Source organism: Geospiza fortis, unplaced genomic scaffold (genome assembly GCF_000277835.1).
Source record: "Geospiza fortis unplaced genomic scaffold, GeoFor_1.0 scaffold55, whole genome shotgun sequence".
In the NCBI taxonomy this organism is placed as follows: domain Eukaryota; kingdom Metazoa; phylum Chordata; class Aves; order Passeriformes; family Thraupidae; genus Geospiza; species Geospiza fortis.
In genome coordinates, this window is record NW_005054308.1 from 4,323,068 (window position 1) to 4,347,043 (window position 23,976).

At 40.8% G+C, this 23,976-nt stretch overlaps 1 protein-coding gene across 1 annotated transcript in view; it reads left to right on the forward strand.

Annotated features, from left to right (window-relative positions):
* SPOCK1 (SPARC (osteonectin), cwcv and kazal like domains proteoglycan 1) overlaps window positions 1-23,976 on the forward strand; it is a 266,346-nt gene that overhangs the window by 185,782 nt on the left and 56,588 nt on the right. Inside the window, 1 exon segment of the mRNA XM_031055173.1 lies at window positions 23,173-23,287. Within this exon segment, the coding sequence (XP_030911033.1) occupies window positions 23,173-23,287 (115 nt within the window).

Below are 23,976 nucleotides of genomic sequence, written 5' to 3' on the forward strand. Positions count from 1 at the left end.
TCCTGCTGCTGGCTGCTCATTATTCAAAAAGACCCAGAAAAACAATGTTTTTCTAGGGAATGTGTTTAAATATATGTGCTGAAGTCTTACTGAATTAAATAAGACTGAATCCTATTAGCATCTTGAAAAATGCAGTTCTGTGCCTGATTTAGGCTGGAAGATGTAGGCCTGTCAGCTGTATTTTACACAGTAAATGAACATCTTGTTTAGAATATAATTTCTCTAGATTTTCCAAAAGTCTATGGTTTTTCTTGGTGTTGGTTATTTTGTGGCTGATTTTTTTTTTTTTGGGGGGGGGGGGGGGGGGGGATTTTATTAGATTTCTAAAAAGTATTTTTGGATGAAACATATCACCAGCAATGACTGCTTGGGCACATTACCCCAAAGCAAGGAGCACTAGATGTTAAAATAAAAGCAGAACTTGGAGCTTTTTCTTTTCACATGTGTGGAAAGAGCCAGCAATGAGTGACAGAAATGTCCTTATTAATAGGCCTCTACATTAAAATTACAGCAGGAGCACAGGGAGAAAGAAGCAGCAGTGAGTTGACTGTGACTTGTGTACTTGGAGTTACTGTGTCACTAATGATGGATGGAGCAAACAATAAAATTTGACCTGTCAGGTTATGCTTCTGAGGCTAGAAGCCTTAAGGCATTTGTAATTGGCTTCAGCCAGTATGTTAATGTAGGTGGTTTGGAAAATTAGATTATTTGAGTGATACAGCTGGTTTGCATTTTTAGTATTCAAAAGAAAAGCCTAGAAACTCAAAGGGACTGAAGTCATAATGCTTGTTCTTTGTGAGCTGCTTGTTGTCCCTGTATAATAGAGCAGGCAGAGGAGTAGTTTTCAGATGAGATGTTCACAGTGTGTAGAATATGAGTTATTTTAAATTATTTTGTGGGGCATAAGTCTTAAACAGTGTGTGGGAGGTGCAATGCACATAGTTTCCATTACACACATAAATCTCATTATTATCTTCTTCATATTCTACATTATGCTCAAATGTTCCCCTGTAGTATAACAGGACTAGAAAACACTTCTTGGGGTTGACATTACTCAGTGATTTGTCAGTGTGGCATGAAGTGCATAAGTGAACACATTTCTCATAGCTGAAAAAATCTGTGCAGTGTAAATCCAAAACTAAAGTGGGTTTTAAATAGCTGTGCACAAAGTAATTCTATCATATTAAATATGTTCAGTTGGTGTTAGAAAGAGATCACATTGATATTATACACATAATATTGAGGAGATATTGTGATAGTTGTTGCAAGTAGAATGATGTGCATATTTTCCAGTGAAAGCATTTTATAGCATAATGTCAGTCTGAGCTCCCAGAGTTTTTATCAAAATCAGTATTCTGAACTTTAACTGAATCTCAGGCAAAATTCAGAGACAAATGTCTCTTCACCCTCAAAATATTTATACTCTGGGCTGGAAATCAGCTGAGAACCTGCCCAGTGATAACTTGCATGTTGACAGTTCTTCCTGAGGAGATAGGGAGTGGCTTTGGGGAGGCTGGGGGGTGATGGGCTGTGTGTTGGTTTGGTTTGGTTTTGTTTGTTGGGGTTTTGTTAGAGTGAAGTGGTGGAGGTGGGACAGAGTGCTCCAAACCATCAGAACATGAAGTCATCCAGGTTACCTCTTGGTAGTGCTGTAAAGATTGGGCCATTTCCAGAGGGCTTTGTCTTTTCCTTCAAGGGCTGTTCAAATCCTCTTCTCCATTTCCCCCTCCCTATACCTCATGTGCTCTGCTTTAAAGTGTTTACTCCTTCCAAGGAGAGGAAATAGCAGGAGGGACTTTTGATTGACCTGGGAGCATTACAGAGGATGTTGAAAGTGGTTTTGGACTGGTGGTATTAGGAGAGGATCTGTGGGAAGGAGAAAAAACAATGCTGGGAATATTATAGGGGAAGGGAAAGACATTGAGATTCATTTCTATGAATCCATAGAAAAATTGGACTCCATTTCACTGTTTGCGGAAAACCTTGAACAAACTGGGCCTGTGCCCAGTCACTGGCAATTAGATGATACAAGTAGAATTTTTTGATTCACTGAGGGCTTTCTTCCCAGAGGTAATACTACACAAAACAGAAGCAGAGAGCTCAACTAGTTGCATTCCCTTCATCCAGGATATTTTCTCCTCATTAGAGGAGAGCAGAGAAGAGAATTTAAAATACATGTAGACATATCTTTTAATTTTTGTTTCCACATGCTTTGGATTCTTCTCCAATGATCTATACTCTTTATTTTCCCATTTTAACATGTTACAGATAGAAATAAGTATGTAAGGAGAAATAATGTTGTATGTTTTAATGTGATCCTTTTAGTTTGCTGTAATGCAGTCTTAGTATAAGCAGTTTCTGCTTTCCTAGGAGAAAAAAGTATATGTTTTGTTACATGTGTTTGAGAGTGGCAGATATTTTCTTATTAATGGAAGTTATGCCTTCATTGTTCTTACCTTTTCAAACTGAGAGAAGAGAGTGAAGTGAGTCATTTTGGGTCTAGCTGGCTGTACTCACTTTTTCTTGCAGGAGATCTTGATGAAAAGCTAGGGAAATAAAGGAGAGATGGAAGTTTCCAAGTTCAGGTTTCAGCAGTGCTGGTTATGAGATCTCAGTATGAATTTCTGCAGCTGGATAGAGCAGATATATCAAAAGAGTTATGGTAACCTGCACTGTCTGATAAAAAACCCCAACTTTTTAAAAACTACTGAGATGCTGGAAAGAAAGTACCAACATGTCTTTTAAAGAAAAGTTTCTCTAGGTAGCCCAGGCAGGGTGAGGAGCCTTTGGAAAGTTCAGCAGTTGAATGGGGATGGGGGTGGCTTTCTTCAGGGAGTGACGTAGGCACAGCCCTGTGTTCGTCTGCATTGCATGATGAGAATGAGCTGTAAAATGTAAAACATTAATAGAATAGCAGAGGCTTTCAGAGGGGTGATGGCAAAGTTATTCAAGCTGTCTCTTCCAATTCCTGTGTAGGTTAGAAAAGACAGGAAACCCTTGTAGGATGCAGCTCTAATCTGGATTTCTGCCCAGCCTGGCAGAGTTAACCCTGCAGGACCTCTGCAAATAGTTCTCATGTCCTGGGGCAGTACATGGCAGCAGCACACAAATTCTCCCTGCTGGATTGTCTCTCCTGCAAATTATATCCACCCCTGCCTGAGCTCTTGGGGGTGAGCTGAAACTGCTAATGGGGCTCAATCAGCAGGGGGATATTTTTGTCCTATTCTTGCATGTCTGTCTGCAGCTGTGCACCACATGGTTCTTGAAAATTTGCCTGCAGTCTTAATATTTTATGTTGAGACTCAGAATTCCTTTTTGTGCAGACATGTAATCACACCATGTAATGCATCTTGTCTGCCACCATGTAATATTTGGTTTTAGGTGACTCTTTTGGGGTTTTTTTTCTCTTTTGTACACAGGCTAACTGAAGTGTTAGGTTAGTCCCAGCTGACTGGAGAGGTGGAATCTGCTATTTTCAGTAAGTCAGTAGCTGTCCTTCTCCCAGTGTGATAAAGCACATCTTTCTCACACCTCCCTGGCTTAGAATGACACAGCATAATGTCTGTAAAAATATGGTTTGGCTGTAAATGTGCTGGAGGAGCTCTCTCTCTCCATCAAGCTTAAGGTAGAGATCAAATTTGAAGACTTTAAAGCCCATAGTTGCATTTCCAGTAGCAAATCTAAACAAAATGACATCCTTGAAGCAGCCCCCCTTGGAGTGTGAGGTGCAGCTCCCTCAGGAGGCTGAGGCACTGCTCAGCACCTCCAGTTTGGGCAGGTGCAGATGTCAAATGCTCTACTGTGAGAGGATATCCAAGGTTGGAAGAGATATTTTTATTTTTATAGCCAACAGCAGCACATGGGAGTGAGAGGCCCCACCAGTGAAATAAATACAATATTAAATGAAAAAGTTAAAACTGTTTGTGTCCCACCATATTTCAAACCTCAAATAAGTATACAATCACTTATTTAGCTTCTCAAACCGATGGTGTCCTCAAACCTGTTTTGGTATGTGTACTGTGCTTCCACCTTTTGGGTAAGATCAGTGCATAAATAACTTGCAAGGCTTCTGGACACAGATGATGATCAACAGCCAGTTCTTGGGTTTTGTGGGCCACTTTTTGATTTTGACCTAACTCTAACAGACTTGTAAATAGAAGTTCACAAATAAAACTGGCACAAATTGTGACTGCCTCTCTAAAAGTAACAAATCCTATCCATCAGTGGGATTAATTATCTGTGGAAATGACACCATTACCAGGCAAAAGCAACACCAGACTATCTACATATTTCAAGCAGAATACCTAAAGATGTAAAATTGAAATCTGCAGAAAGTACAAAATAATTAATTTCATTCACACAGATTCTTACTGGGGACTGTGGACGCACTGTTTGAAAAAACCTGTCTTATTAAATACCAATTAGATTAGATAAAGTTTTAAAAGCCTGCTGTAGATAAAGTCTTCAACTTGTTAATGGACTTTTTTCCTCATAACTTCAGAATTTCAAGTATTTTCAGGACTCTCTTGCCTTTCATGCCAATGAAAAGCTGCGTGCTAGAATTCCAATTCTAAAGTCTCTGTGTTTAACATTCTCAAGAGAGATGTGTCAGAGGCATCTGCCACCCAAGGGGTGATTGCTGCTACAAACTGTGTGAAGTTTGAAGATATTTACAGATCAGCTGTAGCCAATTTAAATTTCAGGGAGACTGAAATGAAAGGCTCTTTCAGCTGCTCTGCTGCACCAGGCTGGGTATGGTCTGGTTTGAGCTGGGCACCAAACCTGGGCCCATCTGGAGTAGAAAATGACCAGTCAAAGCTTCTGTAAGGGCAGAGAAGAGGAATGCTAGCCTGTATGGAGACCTCTATTTTCAAATCTGAAATCTGTCATCATAAAGCCCATATAGAGGGGTTAGTGCCAGAAGCATGTTTTATTACTTAAATCTATCTTGCACAAGCAACACTGAGCACGGAAAACCCTTTTGAGTTATATAACTCTTTGATGGGATGCCTTAAGGTCTTTCTTTTTAAGCCAGTAAACTCTAGCGCAGTAATTTAAAGACTTCACTTTTCCTTAAATCTAAAAGCATGTTCTAAATCCTGTTGTATTTAGTTGGAACACTTATCTGATAGGCCTGATCCCATATTTCCAGACTGAGTGACATCACCTGCAGGCACTCAGACTTGCATTTTGACACACATTTTGCCTTCTGTGAGGCAGCTCTCCCAGCTGGTGGCACTGGGAGGCAAAGAGTGTCACCAGCCAGACCTGAAATGGGGGAAACAGGAATCAGAGTGAAGGCTTGGGCTCCTGCAGGAGGCACCACCCTGAGTGGTGGCCAGGGCTGTGTCAGCCCTTACACCTGCAGGCACAGCAGGTTCAGTGTTTTGCCCTGCTGGGAGTTGTCAGTGGGACTGATCCAACAGAGTGTAACCAGACCCTGGAATTCCCACTTCATCTGTGCATCAGAGCTGGAGTGGGACTTTGCACCCGTCCACAAGGGAAGGCACAAGCAGCCTTTAGGGTTCTGGTGTGCAGGTTTTGTTTGGTTTTGGTGGGATATCAGTGCTTTTGCTAAAGCTGTTGTGTAGATACTGGCGTTTAACAAAGGGGTCAGGTGAGGACACTTCTGTCTTCAGAGATGTTTGTGTACTTTCTTTGCAGCAGTAATTTTACTTTTAGGAGCTCCTGAATCCAGTCTTGCAGCTCTAAGTGTTCCTGGTGGTGCCAAAAGATATGGGCTGCAGGCTGAGGGCAGTTGACTGTTATGTTTTCACTTAGCTGTTTCTTTGGACCATATAGTGCCTATAAAAATAAAAAGAAGCTGTTCCTTGGGAAATGAAAATAGGAAATAAGGCAGGTAAAGATTAATTCAGGGGCGTTTATGGACCAAGAATGTTGTGAGCTCATGTGGTCATACACAGAGATAGCTTTTGCAGTCAAATACAATGAAATATTTGAGAAATATTAGATTGGTAAAATGAATAATATATAAATTGATGGCTTCAACAAGATGTTAGGATTAAGAATACCTGAATATAATCTGCAGTAAACAGCTTCCATCTGGCTAAGAGCTCAGAACATCAAAAAATACAGTAACAGGAGATGTTCTTTTGCCATTTTTCAATTAGCTGTGCAGTTAGCAGGAAAGGCAGTCAGAATTTTTGAGGCACAAAGGCCATTGGTTGGGGCCATGAACTGAGACTCCAGAAATGCCCAGTGCACCACTGTGGAGGTAGTGCTGTGATCCCAGGGGTATTTGACATAGATTTGCTCATTGATGGTGAAATTCAGGTTGATTATAAGTTTGTTAGGTTTTTAGTCAGCTTTGTCAGATCACTGCAATGATAAAGTATGAAAAATACAGGGCTTTAGATGAGGCAACAGCTGTAATTCAGGAGTGAAAAACTCTTGAAGATTTACAGGTGAATCATATTTCTACTGTGGTGATAAATTTGGCATTATTATCTAAATTTCAGCTCTTTCTGTTTGTTGATTCCATTATAAAAGTTTTCAGACCTAAATCATAACTGCAAAATAGTAGGAGATCATTCTGAGCAACATCCAGGCTGATCTGTGACTAAACAACAGTAATTGTATTGGTTAGAAAAGTGATGTGAGAAGAATTCTTCGTTTATGTCAGTGTGGAACACCCCCACAGGCTGATGCAACACAGTATTTGAATGATGGTCAGCAACAGTTTCCTGGTATTTCAACCTTAAATCTCATTCATTCTGGTTTTCTATTAGTTTAACTTAGAGCCTTTCTTTTCTGTAAGTAGACAGTTACTGTAAAGTTGTGGAATTTTTCTTCTTCTTATGACTAATATAAAAATTGACTCTAAATCTAGTTTTTGTCGTTGTTTCCATTTTCTTTATGGGAAGCCTTTTTAATTAGTGTTTTTCTTTTGATGTACTGTCACAAACTTTTCCATGTCATCTGTGTGAGTGAGCCCACAGCACAGAATGTGAAAGCTTGGAGTAAGTCTTGTGGCTTTAACAGCACTGAAGCTTACAAACTTCTGTAAAGTGACTTAGAAGAAAGCTTTCTTCACTACCCACAGTCATCTCCACAGTGCTGGGATTAGTGAAACCCTGTTCATCAGGATCTGAACTGTCACCATCTGATTCTTCTTCAGAGAAGACTCTCTGCAACTTCAGCATTGTATCTCACAGTCTCCCAGTAAATTGTGACCCACTTACGACTACCTTTGGAAGAGAATCTGAGATGTAAGCTGGCACTGGAACTCCAGTATTTTCTTCCCTGGGGCAAAAATCCTCAAGGCTAAGCAAACACTGTGCTTTAAGGGTGGCAGATCACTCTGTTGGATTTATTGCTTTGTTATTATGCTCTAGACATCATCTGTCACTGTAGGAGCTGGGAGCACTATCTAGAGTTTTCTGTTCATTGCTCTTCTCTGTCTCCCTTATTTTACAACTTTAGCTTTGGCCTGTATCCTGGGTTTGGGAGAGAATCAGTTGCCACCCAAAGTCTGAAATGCTCCAAGCCTCCTGTTTCCTCTGTACCAGCAGTAATTTCCCTGCTTCTGCTCAGATCCAGGAAGCCACTTTTAGACATTTAAAAAGTTAATCCTTTGACTTCACAGGTCCTTCTGGATGCATGGTTTAAGTTTGTCTGTTTAGTGACTTTAGTTTCACCTCTGCTTGCATGATTTTGGGACGTTGAAGAGAAAGGAAAGGTCCTTTCCTATTCCTTCCTCCCTCTAATCAGCTGCTCCTCTTGATTTTGGGTTTTATTTTCTCTCCTTGCTTTGAACAGAGCTCTGTACCTGTGAATGGAGTCTGCCCAGGCACGGCCTCAGCCTCCTCAGAGCTGCGCTAAACAACCAGCCACTTCCCTCAGTGTTAAAAATTATCAAAAAAATTGTCTCCACTTCTACCACCACCTCTATTTCCATTTCATCTCCGAGCACAAGACACTTGGCCATAAAATCAATACATTTTTAAATACAGGTTTTATATTTAATAGCTAAATGCTTCCCTCTTACTGAGCATCATCTTTGCTGTGGGAGCAGGGTGGAGGCTGTGGGATGAGCCGAGCAGTCCTGCATCATTACACAGAGGATAGGCTGTGGATATAAAAAGCAACAATGAATGCAGGGAAAGCATTTTCCTGAGCATATCCAGGAGGCTAGGAAGGAAAGGCAGTTTTATAATTCGTGTTGGGCGCCCTTGCCGCTGATTGTGAATTTAGTCTTCATCTTGGCAAATCAGTCACACTTAAAGAGTGACAAGGAAATGTAGCGCTGGTGACAGCCTGTATTGTGAATATTTCTAAGGTCTTGGCTAAGGCACACTTTTAGCCCAAAATATAGGCTCAAGGCCTTGCTAGACAGGCACTCTTGTCAGGGGCGATTGTGACAATCTAATCTTTCTTAAATTAAATGTTTTTTCTGTTGAGGGAGTTGTGCAGATCCGTCACGTCCCTTCAGTTTCCAGCCATCAGCCCGTGCGTTGCTCGGGGATGGATTTCCTTGGTGATGCCATGTACAGGCTGCAGTTGCCTTCTGCACACTGCTGTCGTCCTTCAGCACCACTCTGACAGCACAGTTCACCCATTCTTATCTCATTTTTAAGCCAAATGATCCTGATCATGGCTCCTTCACAGCACCTTGATAAGGAGAGCCCTCCTTGCTGAGATGAGACAACCCAGAGACCAGGAGGACATGGAAGGGTGATGAGGTTCTCACCCTTTGGGCTGTCCAAGCTGTGGTGGGAATGAGGAGGGACTGAAGCCTTTCCTGAAGGATGGAGGCCAATTCTCACTGACTTGTTAAATGCCTCCCCATGGAACTAAGGGCTCAGAGCCCCTACCAGGCTCTCCAGGGCAAACGAGTGGATGCTGCAAAGATGAACTCTACAGTCATTAAGTGATTGATTTAAAGCAACACAGCAACTCTTTATTTCAGATATTCTTCTCATAGCACCTTCAGCCAGATCAAATACTGTCGCTCAAAATATTTATATTATTTTCAACATTTTAATACAATTAATTCTTCAATATGTGCATATATGATAGTGAACAGATAAAATAGGTTAATCTGTGCTTCTATCTTCAGCAACATTCACCTATCAAAATACTCAGTCTCCATAATGTTCAAGAGAAAAATATCACTGCTAAAATGGCAGGTGAAGCTTCAGATGCTGAAGTTGGCCCTTCTGGCACCAGTGCAAAGGAGAGACAAGGAGTGCTATGAGAGAAAGAGTCTGAAGTTTGGGAATCATGTAGAAACCCAGCCTGAGTGTCTGTTTCAGGTATTAAATGTCTGCAGGTTGGCCAGATCAAACCTCATTTGGGCACTTGTTATCAGTCACTGTGGGCATTAATTCTGAGCTTCAGTCAGTTATCAGCTGGACTGGCCTCACTTTTATTGGTTCTTTGGGGAGTTGGACCCTTTCCAAACCCAGATGAGAAAGGCAAGTCTGCAGTGTCTGTCCAAGGCACTTTGCAGTGCTTGGCCAGTGCTGCCTCTAGGACCCAATTTCCAGCCTCTCCTCTGAGCAGGCACCAATGCTGAGCTTGGAGTTTCAATTGTAAAAGCAGGACTTGGGCAAAGATGCCTCAAGTCCTTACATATCAAAAGTGTCATCCTCTGGACAATTCAGGTGCTGTGGCAGAAGCCACACACAGATTTTCTCTACTGCAAGAAGTAATTTCCAGGCTCAGTATGGAAGAGCTCAAAAAACTGGTTCTAAAAAAAAAGCAGTCATCTTTGACTTTGAATTTGGTGAGGCTTCAGTAGGAATTTAAAATACTGTTACAGTCTGCAGGAGATGTGATGAATTGTCATTTAGAAATGTAATTTCTGAGTTCTATTTATGGACATTTCAGGAATGCTGCAGACCTGTGAGGGGGAAAAAAGGAAGGTTTTGTCTGGAACATCACAAGCAGCTGCAACCAGCTTTGAGCTCAGCCATTTGGAACAAATGGAACATTCACAAAAATGGGGGATAAATGCACGTACCAATAGATGAGTAACTAACTGGTCAACAAACTGTACAGTACAAGACATGAGAGCTTTGCTGTGTTATTCTAGGAAATAGCTCTTTCAAAAGGAGTTTAAATAAATCTCTTTCTGATGAAAGCAGTTCAAATATCAATGGTGTATGGATACTATGTGAAAAATACTCATTTATTATCTAGCTAGATCTTTTGGTTCTTGAGCTATTTATATTTCAGAAAAAAATCTTAGTGTAATGGGCTGAATTCCCTTCAAAAGGGTAGAAGCACTCTTCAAATGTTTTTCATGGACTTCTGAAGCAGGAAAATATGACTTCAGACTGCAGTTTTACTTAGCCTTCTATGGGGGTAAAGTTTAACAGCAACATCTTTGTATTCTTTTTTGCTCAGTTCTGTAATATTACACAGAAGCAGGAATAGATGGCATTTTCCAGTGCCAAGGGGTCTACTAATATTTATGAGGTCATTGTACTTGTCATGGCAGGAAAACATTTTTAATCTTCTGGAGCCTTAGAGTTCTGTGGGAGATAACATCTACGTTTTGCTAATAAGCTTCACTCATGCTTGATGAATTTATAGTGGCAAATGAGAAGATTTATGCCACAAACTTCATCTGCCCAGTGGCCATCTGGAGACTGAAACTGTATTAGCCCTAGTATTTAGTAATTTTGCTAATGTCCAGACTGTGACCCACATTGCAGTTCTACTTTATGGTTTTCTTAAAGTAAAATTGTTGGATTTTAAGTTGGTGTGTTAAATGGAGAAAAACTGAGAAGTTTTGACCTGTTTGTGTGGCTCATTATGTGCAACTGTTAGCAGAAAGGAGGGGGAAAACTGTTTTATCTTTCTCAAACTCCTGTAGCAATTCAGCTGTAAGGCTTAGGGGTTGCTTTCACAGAGTTTGTGGCTCATGGGCTTTTCCAACTTGAAATCATTTGGTTCCAACCATTCCTTTTGCAGTTTTATTACCAGTCCTAGTGCCACTCAATGCCATGCTGAGTTAATGCAGGTACAAGTGTGAGACTTGCCAAGAACCCATTTAGTAGTGTGCAAACCATGGGTTTGTGGAGAATGTTGACATTCTTGTTGAGTTATGTTTAAAGCAAGCAGTGGATTTTGAAAGGGCATCTGTGGGCAGCTGACACAGGCTCTGAGCACTACCTTGCTTGGTCAGGAGAGGTGTGTAAGGAAAGAAAATCTGCTTTATGAGGCTTTATTATCAGCAGCTGGGAAATAAACAAAAGTCTGAAAAGAAACCCTGTGTTTGAGCGCAGGTTTAGTACTCTTATCTGGTTAATTGGGTGTTGTCATCTCTCTGAATTTAAATAGCATCCCTCCCTTCGAACATCCCATTACGGTTTCTGCTGGTGCAGAGCATTTGATATTTCCTGCTGCAGGATTGGCTGCACTTGAGCAGTGCTGGGTATTTATACCTTTATACATACATAGGACTTTGATGCCTTTGTGGATGAAAGGAGTCATATAAATGGTAATTTTATTGCATAATTGTCTTACTGAATATTTTTCAAAAGAATATTTAGGAGAATAGATGTAGTACATCGAGCAATTAATCATTCTAGTCAATTAAACTTCCTTGGGATTTTTTTAAGGATTAACAAGTATTTTCTGGTGTTTATAGAACATGCACAAAACCTACTTCAATATAAGTTTTTATTCCTTACCTTGTATTGCATCAAGGTTGCATCTTCTCATTAGAAATGCTAACAAAATTATAAACCTTCTTGAGAAATTCACTGCCCTGGCTTATTTTAAGAGTAGCATGTAAAGAGTTTTATTTAGGAGATATGTATGCCATAGAATATCATATTAGAATAACAAAAATGCTGTTATTTGGAGGAAGTTCTTCAAGTCTTTAGGTTTCTTCAGAATCCATGACCTTTTCTTCTGCTCCCATAGGGACAGATGCCAAAGCTATTCAGAAAATCTCACTTTTGAACTCAATGTAGTAGCAAAGCTGAAATAAAATGTGTTGTAAACTAGAATTTTGTGTTTCTTATTATGCGCTTCATTAACTAGAGGGTTTTATTTACATGAGCATTTGTAATCTCCGTGTCAGATTTCTTGAAAAACAAGTTGAATTAACAGGATATGTTTAATGCAGTCCTGACAGAAATGTTAATGAGAATTCAGAAGGCAGCAAGAAGGAAAATAATACATAGATGAAAACTACATGGAACCAGAGTAAGTTGTAATTTGGCTTGTCTTAAACAGTGGTATTCACTAACTCTGCAGTGAATGAAATTAAAAATGTGTTGAGCAATTCCCTCCTTTGGTAATATCCAGTACTCTCTGTTGGTTCATGGTGCAGAACACCTAGAAGGTGGGTGCCCACTGGTTGAACCATTTTGCCAAAAAATATTTGAGATGAGTCTTTCAGCCTGCATGCTTGGAAGGGAAAATGATTTCTGCATCTACCTGTATGAGACTGCATGGGATCAAGGTCTCATGGCTGAGAATGGCAGAAGGAGAAATGGAAATGAAGGCCAGGATCATGGTCACATCCTGGTGAGAGTGGGTGCTGGTTATGGCTGCTGCTTTCTCCCATCACTGCCCTTGTTTAGCCAGCCCAGTCACTCAGAACACTGAGAAGGGGACAGGACAGGGAAGCCTTTGCCTTCCTTGCACTTAACCCTGGCACCTCCAGAACCTGCATTTTTATATGGCTCATGGAAAATCCCCAGAAGTTCCTATGCCTGCCCCCAAAGCTGCAACAATTTTCACTGAAGGGAGTGATGAAAGCATAAAGCACAACGTTTGAGCAGCTCTGTGTCCTTGAGCTGCCTGTGGCTGGTGACCTGCCCTGTGCCAGGATCGGTTCTGGGCGAGAACACGCCCTTCGAAAGGAAGTGAGCTGTAAATGAGGATTGCAAATACACTATTTGTTCTTTTTGGGAAAGCTACCAATCTTGATGATGGTAATCACAGGTCTGCTTTTCTAACTTGATTAGAATCACAGTTGTGACTGCCAAATCAAACAAATTGGCATGTGATGGTCGGAACTTAAAAACCCATCAATTACGTACGCTCCTGCACTAAGGGCAACCTTAGGATTGCTGCTGGTGTTAGTTCCACTTGCCTGCTGTACATTTGGTGTGTAAAACCAGTATTATTTTTAAAATCCTTCTTTCTGCAGTCAAGGTCAAAACAGGAGAAAACTGTTATTTACATGGTGAGTCATCTGATATAGTTCAAGTACTGAAAGTTGTGTTCTTGACTGGAAGAGGAAACAAGAACATAGAGTTTATTGCACCAGCTTGCAGCTCATTATACAAGCTTAAATACAAATATCATTTGCAGTAATTTAGTTACCTTGTTCCAGGCTTTTTCCAAGCTCTATGCCTGCATTCAGTTAACCTGTAAAATTCCTTGTTCCAGTATTCCAGTGATGTGATGTAACGGTTGTAAAAAAAAGGGTATTAGCTGCTTTTGGCTACCTGGCTTGTGAGAGACATGTATTTCAGGATTCGTCCCCCTAATGCATGGGCTCAAGAGGGACCAATGCCTGGGGTGCTTCCGATTTGTGGTTTTAAATGGTCTCACCTTCCTGAGAGGTGCCAGCCTTGTAGCATAGGAGAAGAACTTTTATTTTTTCAGTTTCAGAATTCATATTTTGAGCTTTTTCTAGAAAACAGCCTATTTGAGCCATTTGAAACATCAAAGGAGGTGTTTCTTGGCTTGGGTACATCTTTAATTTAAAGCAGATTTATTAAAGGCCAAAACAGGATAATACTGCAAAAGGATTAGCTGTGGGTACTTGATTTCTGAGCAAACAGACTAATTCTGCTTTCTTTGTAGGGGTGTCTTTCACAGCAAGTCCATTCAGTGAGCATTGAACTAGGCCTGGGGTTTGGTTTTTCCTTTTTTTTTTTTAATTTCTTGTTGTTTCTATTGTGTTGTTTAGAAATCAGAAATGTTGCTGAAAGCTTTAACTTCAAAGCTTAAGCCTGCTTACTCTCCCTTGGTTGCTATGCTCCAAAAGACATTCCTAAAGCTTCTTTGCTAGTAACTGTCAAATGTTTTGTTTCAGTGCTTCTTAGCATTGGAGATTGTTTGGCTTTTGTTTTGATTACAAAATAAAAATTCTGAGAAGTCAATTAAAAAGCATGCTGGCATTCTTAGGACTTCATTCTTGTTGCTAATCTAAAAGCAACCAGAGCAGGGGTACTACAGGATGCTGAGTATTTTATATTTGTACTTACACTTCAGGTTTGCTCTGTCTGTAATCAACAGACAAAAAGTCTCTCTGAGAGCTGGAAGTTTGCTGGACACTATACATTTCATACCTCTGTAACAAGGAATGAACGCTGCTGGGGCCACAGCATGGTCAGTGGTCAGTGAAATCTGTGCAAACCTACTGTGAACTAGTTCATCTAATAGATGTAATGGATAGGATGGGATAACTTCTAGAGAGCAGGAATAAATGTTCCTGTGGCTTCCTGAAATCTATTATCAGGGAACAAGGAGCTGCTTGGGAACAGAAAAACTCAGACTGGCTTTCACCTCTTGCATGCAAAGACAAAGCTTGGTTAGAAAAATATTTGAAAATCAAGCATACATTCTGGAAAACCTGATGTATCCAGTTTTGCAGAGGGACTTCAAGACTTGATGGTTTGATTGGCCTGTGACTGGCAGCACGACTGAACTCCTGAGTTTGCTGCTTGCTGCACCACCAAGCTGTCAAACAAGCCAGGGTATTCTTTTACTGTATCTCCAGCCTCTTCCTCCCACCATTTTCTAGAAAAAAAGTGCAGTGAGTTCTAAGAGATCCTTGCTAGTGCAGGATGTATGAGCTCTGGAGCCCAGAGTACAGCACTTGGTCTGACCCTTGTTCTCTGTCTCTCCTGGGAGCCCCCCAGATGTTTGTCCATGGATTATGAGATGTTTCCAGCTACTTCCTCCTTCTCCCCAGTAATTTTATAACACAGACCCTGGGAAGCAGAAAACTTTGTGACCGCAAAATCATAGAATGATTTGGGTTGTAAGGGAATTTAAAGAGAATCTTGTTCTAACCCTTCCATGGGTGGGGACAGCTGTCACTAGACCAGAGCCACATCCAACCTGGTCTGGAACAGGAATGAGCAAAACAACACTCCAGCTGTTACTCAGTATTTGTGGCAAGGATGCAGAGAAGAAATGGGCAGCATAGAACAAATTCAAGACTAATTCACCAACATTTCAAGAGGGGAAGCAGGTATAGTAGCAACTTTTCTTTGACTTTGATTTGTAAACTTTGATACATCAGGGAGCAGGTTGAGCTTATTCTGATATTATATCAGGACTTATATGGACTTTTTTTTCCTGATATTCAGTCCATACATCCATAATTGGTCAGAATCCCATCCCCAGTCACATCCTGTTGGGCATCATACATCCCAAAAGTAACTGCAAATATAGACAAAGTACTTTGCAATTACTGACTGATAGGGAGAGTCGATAGATTTTTGGGGTGCTGAGATATTGCCACCATACCAATTGCCTGAGAGCCTTCAGGGAACATGCCTGCCCTTTATAGTGGTCACCAGCTGCTGCTTTTGTACCAGGTATGGACAGATGGGTATGGGAATAACTGTAGATGGAGCATTGCCTCATCTGAAATCTAAATTGGTGTAGTCACTGGCATAGCTAAATTGCTGTGTTTATAATGTGATTGACTGGGTGGAGACCCTGTGCTTGGGGATCTGAGTGTCTGGTGTTGCCTCCCCTCTGCCATACGCAGGTGGTTGTTTAGCTGGTAGCAGGAACAGCAGTGTGTGCACAGAGCCACAGATCGTTACCCCTTGATTATGTTCACGTTATCTGATGTGTCGTCTCCATGAGAGAAATTAAATTGCCTTTAGTAATTTGGAGCAAGTAAAAATGACAAATCATCCTTCTCATGTGATCAGTAAATGGCTGCAGAATAAGAATGAGAATGCATCTCAATTACATGGCAAGTACATTTCAAGCAGCATCGATCACTCCAAATCTCCAATTGTTTTTCTGTGATTTTCCTTACTTTTAATCTAAGATGGCTTTGGTCTATTAAAGGGAAAAAAAATTGTAGCTTCATTCCACTTTGAATAGTGCTATTAGCTATGAACTCTCAGCTCCTGATTATGAGACATTAGAATAGGGAATAATTTCATAGAGGCAAAAGCAATACAATATAAATCCAGAAATGAAGTAAAACAAATGCAGTAGGAAAGTGATTTTTTAAAGTCCATGTCTTGAGATACAGCAGAGTAGCGTGCTGGAAAGCACAAACTCCCATGTGCAGCTAGGAAATGCTCATCATCAGTGACCTGTCCTGCAAATCCTGCGGGGAGACAGCAGAGTGGACATTTAGCAGAAAAAGCTTTTGTGACTGAATACAGAGTATAGAATATGGGGGGTTGGGTGACTGTGCATCATCTCCTCAGCGCCTCAACTCCTGCATTTGTGCACAAGAACCAGCTGGTACAGCCCAGAGTGTGAGGATGACCTTGGTACTCTGAAATAGTCACCAAAATCAAAGTGCCATAGCCTTTGCATTATATGTAATGGGAGGAGAGCAGGGTGGTTTGCAGATCTAAGCCAGGCTGGTGCTTTGTGTTAAATCTCAGTGAGAAGGGGGGATGGGTGTCTTCATTTATATAAGGGACAGAAGTGCTTTGTCTTCATTTCCCACTTAACTCATTGTGGTCTCATCAGACAGTGAAGGAAAAATTAAAATCAACATTGCACAAATGTTTTAACTTATGAATTGATTCTTCTGTGTCAAGTTCCAGCTCTGTTTGGTCTGTACTTCTCCAATAAGGACCCAAATTTCGTACAAGGTGATAAACCAACTGAGAGATGCCCACGCACACACCCCTTGACCTAGTTGTTTCCAGAACTGGCATCTAAATTACTTGTAAAAACAAAATCACTTTCTTTATGATGAGTAGATTTTGGTGCTTGGAACTGTTTTCTTGCTTGATCACAGAATAGGAAACCATTTGTTTTCATTGTCACATTGCATTAATAAATGTCCCTTGAATGTCCTTCACCTCCACATGGTGTTGTGGCCTTGCATGCCATATCATCCAGCTCACGCAATCGACTGCATTTTTTAGAATTTCCTGCTTCACACTGAGCTGATTGCCACTTGTTTCTTGGGGCAATGTGCCTTGTATTAAAACAGAATTTTGTGCTTCGGTGGCCTGTCCAGAAGTCCCCAAATTAGCTGATTCTGCTCTGGCTGTAAGGGCAGTTTGCAGCAACACAAGTACGGGGTCATTTGCTTAGTTTGCTGCCCTGCCAGTCAAACACTGAGATGGTTCAACATGCCTACAAGCAGTCATGCTACTAACTCCTCAGCCATCAGTCACGTTGGAAAACTGTTCTTTTTTTCTTTCTTTAATGAAGTATTTAATATTTACCTTATGATTTTTTAAAAATTTATTTATTTATTTATGAAGTCATGAGCTCTACTTAGGAGCAGAGCTGACCCTCTATGGAGCAATCAAGCTCTGTGTTTTCTAAAGTCAGTCTGTCTTTAGCTGATGAAAAGAAGGATCTCCTTCTGTTGTGCTCCTCCTGAGAAGTTGCAGGCTATTTTTAGAGAGGTGTGTACAGTTCTAATTGTAATGCAAAGCCACAAAATATGCAATTATTACCATCCTGAATTGCATGATTGCTGCCAAATGCAACTCAGCTTGTTCTTTTCTGAAGCCCAAGAATCAATTGTTTCTTCTTGGAAGATGAACCCTCTGACTTTCCTGTTGCTCTAAAGATGGTACTTTGTGGTTTAAACACTATTATGCTGTAATAATGAAAAACATGACACTTTCTGATTGTATGTGACTGGGATCTAACAAAAAAGGCAGCTAAAAATTTTAATAATTAAAAAATTTGTTTCATTTTAAAATCTTGAACCTGGCAATTCTGGTCTTGAGGACCTGAGCCATGTGCTTGGAGCACATGCAGTTGCTGATGTGACTGCCTGACCTACCCTGATATTTAAAGGTTGCTGGGGTCTCATGTTTTCCTACTGCTCCCTGGTAATTTTCCTCAGAGGGCAAAGTCCTGCAGCTGTCCCTCATTAGAGCTGCAGGATTGCAGAGGGCAGAGCTGTGCAGTGTGCACCAATTTCTGCTCCTTGGAGCTTTGCTCTGTGAGACCTTTTGGTGTTACTGCATTTGGCTGCATAAATCTGTTCAGCCCCTTTAATATCAGTGTCCTGGGACCTGGGTCTCTGTCTTCTTGACCCTCACCTGGATGCTGTTCTCTTTTTCTAGCAGATTATGAACCACCAGCCTATCAGCTGCTTGTGCAGTGAGAGACATTCTCAAATATTTGTTGTTTACCTGAGATATAACAAGGTCCTTCATGTCACTCCTTGCAGAGACGGGAATTTCTGAGCCTATCAGCTATAACATCTGCTTCAAAGCTAGAGCTAGCACACATTTTTAAAAGCCTTTAATATGTATTTACACAATAGATTGGTTGTGTTAATTAGAGTTTATTCCACCACTGGTATGCATGCATAACTCCCATTAATATCAACACCAACTATGTATTCTCATAAGGAGAACATAGCTCCTAATTAGAGCTCCAGGATTTTAAGATATCTTTGTACAGCTTTTATTGCAAAGATTAAGTGTGCTCGCCTGGTAGCTATTGTAAGAGGAAAAAATGGTGTGTTTTTATTATAGTTATTTTTTCCACCAGCCTCCCTTTAATTTTTGTGGCAATAGCACGAGCCAATCCCATCCTGGAGCAGTGCATGTGCAGGGCAGGAGGGCTGGCAGTGGGGAGCTGTGCTCTGTGAGCAGGAGGGTGCCCAGAGAAATGAGATGACTGCAGCAGACACCAGGTGTTGGTCTGGCCATGGAACAGCCACTACTGGCACCCGACAGCCCGTCCAAGTGGCCAGAACTGGGGACAGAGCTTGGCCCATATTGGCTTGGCTCAGTGCCCCCCTGAGCTGCTGTGTCCCAGGGCAGCCCCCTCCCTCCCAGCACCCAGGACAGGGGGGCTCTGGTTTGCAGAGCAGCAAAAAGGCAGCAGAACCCAGGGCAGGGAGTGCTCAGGGACCACACAGCCCTGTCCTCAGCCCAGAATCTGAGACTCACCTCCAGACATCACATTAGTGTCTGGTTTTTAATGAACACGAATTCATGTGGTTGACTGTTGTCTCTCAATCCTTATTTAAGGATTTCAGGTTTTACAGAGCCTGAAAAGTTTGGAGAATTCCCATTAAAACTTAATGTATATGTTCAGCAATGGGAGTGCATCATCTGACATTTCTTTTGGGATTTGTAGAAAAGATACTGAACCTTTTTTTACTGTGACATGTTTTTTTTAAAAAACACACTTGATCTGAGTGTGTTCCAAATACTGTATTTTGTTTTCCATCTGATGAAAACTGGAAGGAGAGGCTTATAAAGAAATGGTGATAAGAGTCCCAGCTAAGGAAGCAGTGGCAAGCACAGCTCTAAAGCTTGTAAACAAACAACCCCTCTCAAAGGGGTGTCTGAATTCCAATGGATTCTAATTATCTGCTAAGACAGATAGGTAGGGAACACTACTGATACCAAGAAACTCTGGACTAAAAATATATACGTGCTATAATTTTAGGAAATTTTAGCTTTTGCCTGTGGCAGCTACTGGGTAAAAGATAAGGTAGAAAATAATGAGCTTTTGTTATTTGTATGTGTAGTTTCGAAGAGACATATTGTGAGTGAACAAAAGATGCACCATAAAACAAACTCTGCACTGAAATCATTCTTGGTGAAAATGTAAAAAGCTATAGGGTGCTAAAAATGCAGTGTCTTCCAGGCAAGAGCACTGTTCAACAACAGGTTTAGAGACACTGCCATTAATATGATGTAACATCTCAGGAGTTTAATGCTTAATTAGTATATTATAAAATTTAACCTCCTGTTTCAGTGCTCACTCTTTCTCAAATGAGATTTCATGTTTATCTTTGTCATGTATATTGTCTGCTAATTCCTACATACCCTCCTGGTTAATTCACATTAAATTAACAATAGAAGCAACAGAAGTTTGGAACCTAGCACTTTCTCCTGTATTAGTGTGACTACAAGAAATTTTCAGTTATTGATTTTTGGCTTGTGAATCAATCACACAGAATGTCCCAGGCTCCCTGGGGCATCCTGTTACATCTCATTTACTCTGCTTTGCCACTGAAAGGTGCCATCAGGGCTGGGATGTGCTGCTGTACCTGGCTGTGTTGTAAGCAAATCCGTGAGTTGCTTGTGTCTGGATGCAAAGCTCTTCACAGCATTTATGCACTGGGCTGTGCCAAGCTGTCCATGAGCACATTCAGTACTCAAATACACACCCTTGCAGAAAAGATCACAGGAACTTATTCCACAGGATTACTTACTTGCAGGTTAGATCAAAACCTGACTGCCAGAAGTTGAAAGCCAGAATAAAGGCAGAGATACACTGTGTTGTTATATCATTAAAAAAAGAAAAAGAAATCTAGATTCTCCTCTAGCAGGGACTGGAGGCTGGAGACTAACAGACAAGAATAAAATAGCTAGGAATAAATTTTATGTAGCTATTTTCTTTCTCCCTCAAATGTGAATGCTTATGCAAAACACATTGCTGTAGATTCACTGACAATAAAGAGGAAATCATTATACGAGTAGTGGATTCTCAGGGGAACACTTTAACCAAAACACACTCTGCAGTAATTTCCCACATCTTAGTTGAATAAATTAATTTATGAATTTTCCATGAATATGTTCAACCATTTCTCCCCTCATATACTTTATTGATCTCCATGTACATTTAGCAACAAATAACAGAGCTGCTTTTCCATTTGCAGTAAAATAGTTTAGAGATGCTTATGTGGGCCTTGGGGTTCAGAGTAAACAAATGCAGTTCACACACCAGGGAGGCTGCAGAAAAATACAAAGCTTGCACGACCCAGGGAGCTCTACTAGAGCAGCTGAGCAGAGAGTTGAGGCACATCCAATCACATCAGTAGCGAAATGAGTCCCCTGAAATGAGAGGGACTGGCCCCAAACTGTGGGGCTGCTCCCACAGAGTCCTGTGCACAGTCACTGCAAGGAGCTTTGTGACTTATGTCTGCAAAATGTATAATGTCCTTTTGGTGTGAAAGACTGAGAGTTTTTCCAAGCACAGTGTATAATTTTTTTGTCCATGGTCTGGAGAAAGCCAGCAGGCTCCTTATATGCTGTAGGTCCAGCGGCAGAATAATCCAAAAAGTCATTATTGCTCCACAAGACATCCTCTGTGGCCACTCTGCCTCTGAATATCACTTACTGAGGCTTAGGCAAAGTCATTAAATCCAAAGTTGAGCTACTCATGTAGGTTTTTACAGTGAGTAAGCACACCATCACATGCAAAGTAAGAGATCTCCATGTTTTCCTCTAGGGAAGGAATAAAGAGCTGCATACAGTGATTAGCTGTTGAAAAGTATTTAGTACTAACCTAATTTAGTATTTAAAATGATAGAATTCTTTAATCTTCATCCTCCAACACCAAACATCCCAAAAAAGCACGGTGGGAATATAATGTGGTTAATCATGGGTGTAATCTTACTCACATGTGAGTAATGACTGCAGCATTGTGATCTTCAAGCTGAGCTCTCCTCCTTGCCCTCAGATAATACAACCCATTTAAGCAGTTTCTTTTTTTGGTTTGTGTTTAGCTTTTTGGGTGTCATTTTTATCACTTGTCTGGAAAGCTGAGAGAAAACTTGCCTTGATGTTTCTGAGTATAAAGTTCTTCCTTTCTTAACTGCACAGGCTTGAAATAGGCTGGTGCCATCTTAAAGGTTGGTATTTGAAGTATAATTGCTAATGCTTAGATACATAATTTACATTTATTATGCATAATAAAATATGTAAGTAATTGATGTTCTGTAAGGGATTAAATGATCAACTCCAGCTGCAGGAAGAAGATTTATGCCTGTGTTCTCAATAACACATTGACTATCAAAATATTCTGCAGAAAGTCATTGCCTTCAGGACTGCACTCAGTGTTGTCCTTTCTCCTGTTCTCCTTTCCTTCTGATGTGCTCTCTCTTGTCTTTGTGCTCTGTGCATAATGTATTTATGGAGCAAACATTTGAAAAATAAGTACATATATTCCCTTCAGTCTTGGGATAAATTGGTGCAAAGCTCAGCTTGCACACTTGCAAGCTTGTGTGTGGCCCTGCATTTTCTAAATGAGAAGGGCAGGACATCACAGAGAGCACAGAATCACCCTGATGCATTGAAGTTGAGGATGGTGGGGGAATAATGTCAACAGAATGGGATGTAGGCACAGCACAATGGTCCCCTGCTGCTAGATTAAAGCTTGGGCCACGATGAGCCCTTCTAACAAAAAACAAACACAGGCAAAGCCAAGGTATTTGCAGTACTTTCAAAGCAGGAGGTGTTTATCTTGTAACAACATCCATTCTCTTGGCTCCCCCTGTACCAGAATTGCAGGGCATGGTGCTGTGGGTTTCAGCAGTGGCTGCTGCCCAGTGAGCTCCAGTTGCCCTCTGCATCCCCCATGGTAACACCATGGTCCAGGCTCTGTGTCCTTCAGCTGTGTCAAAACACGTCCTGTCCCACTGTGTAGACATGTTGGCCTGCTTTTAAATGAATCATCATCTTCAATAAAACTCAGATCAAAAGGATTTTGCAGCTCAGCATTCCCATTTTCCTTGGCAGGGGGCAATCCCTGCAGGGAGGAGCTCCAGCCTGGGCACCACAGGCAGCACTCCCCTGTGTATAAAAAGCCCATGGATTCTTGTCTCATAAAAGCAGGGCTTGAAGAGGACAAAAAATGGAGCTGAATTTGGTTCACTAGGTATCAAGCCAAAGGGAACATTTGTGTTTCTATGCTGTTTTCTTTCGCTTCATTTTATTACTGCATTAGTCCAGTGTCCAGCCGCTGGTGCTGCTGGGCACAGAATGGGGAAATATCCATGGGGCAGTCACTGAGGAAAGGGCACCTACACAGGCTCAAAGCTCTTGAGGAAAGTCAGAACTAAAATGTAGGTAATACAAACAACAAAGGCTTGTAACAGTCACTGTTATCTTATAAAAGTATTTGCAGTAGAGACTGAGGTTTTGCAATCTATCCAATGTCATTAATGGCAACACAATTTCTCATTTAACCAACAGCTGCAATTTTATATCTTGTCCTAAATAGTATTCTTGGGTTTTTTTATGCTTCTAGTGCAAGATGGAGTTCCATGCCTGTACTTCTGGCAAAACCATCACAGCTCGATGTGAAGGGCCCTGCCCCTGCCTGCCAGGACCTGAAAGTTTAAAACACAAGACAGAGAAAACTGGTAAGTTGAACTGTTAATGAAATCATGGCAGATGATTTGGCTCCTGCTGTGTTCTTATAAAAATGTAAGAAAGACTTTTCTTAACTGGCATATTTTCTATGTAAGGCATTCTGAGAAAGAGGTGTGGTACAACTAATCATTTTCTAAACAGGCAGCGCTTTCAAACACCTTGATTGCTGCAAAACTAACTCCTACTTGAGAGAGTATCATAGGAGAACTACATCCTGGCTAATGAACTGAATTATTTTAAATGAAAATATTTCAAATGGAAATATTGAAAAGTTGTAAAAGAAAGTAGAAAAGAAAATATACTTTAGGCCTCCATCTACTTTCTAGAACAAGTGTTACTCCAGCCTACTGTTTGAAAATTCAGGTTTAGTATCATTTTTTGAAAATTGTAGACATTCTTCTGCACAGCTCTCAAACTTTGACCAAGTGTTGTAGATGGCAGTGTTCTGAGATCAATATATAACTGTACTATCGCTTTGTGTGGCTTGAGTCTTTTGGTTACAGAATGCCCGCTGATAAATTGCCTTATTCATATTTTCTATTTCTTGTAGTCCTTATCAGGCTACAAGAAATATTTCTTTTTCTCTGCCCTTTCTATTTCTTTGCCCTTATCAGAAGGAGTATCAGATTAATAAATCTTCAGTGACATTTCAAGCTTACAATTTCATTCACACAAGAGA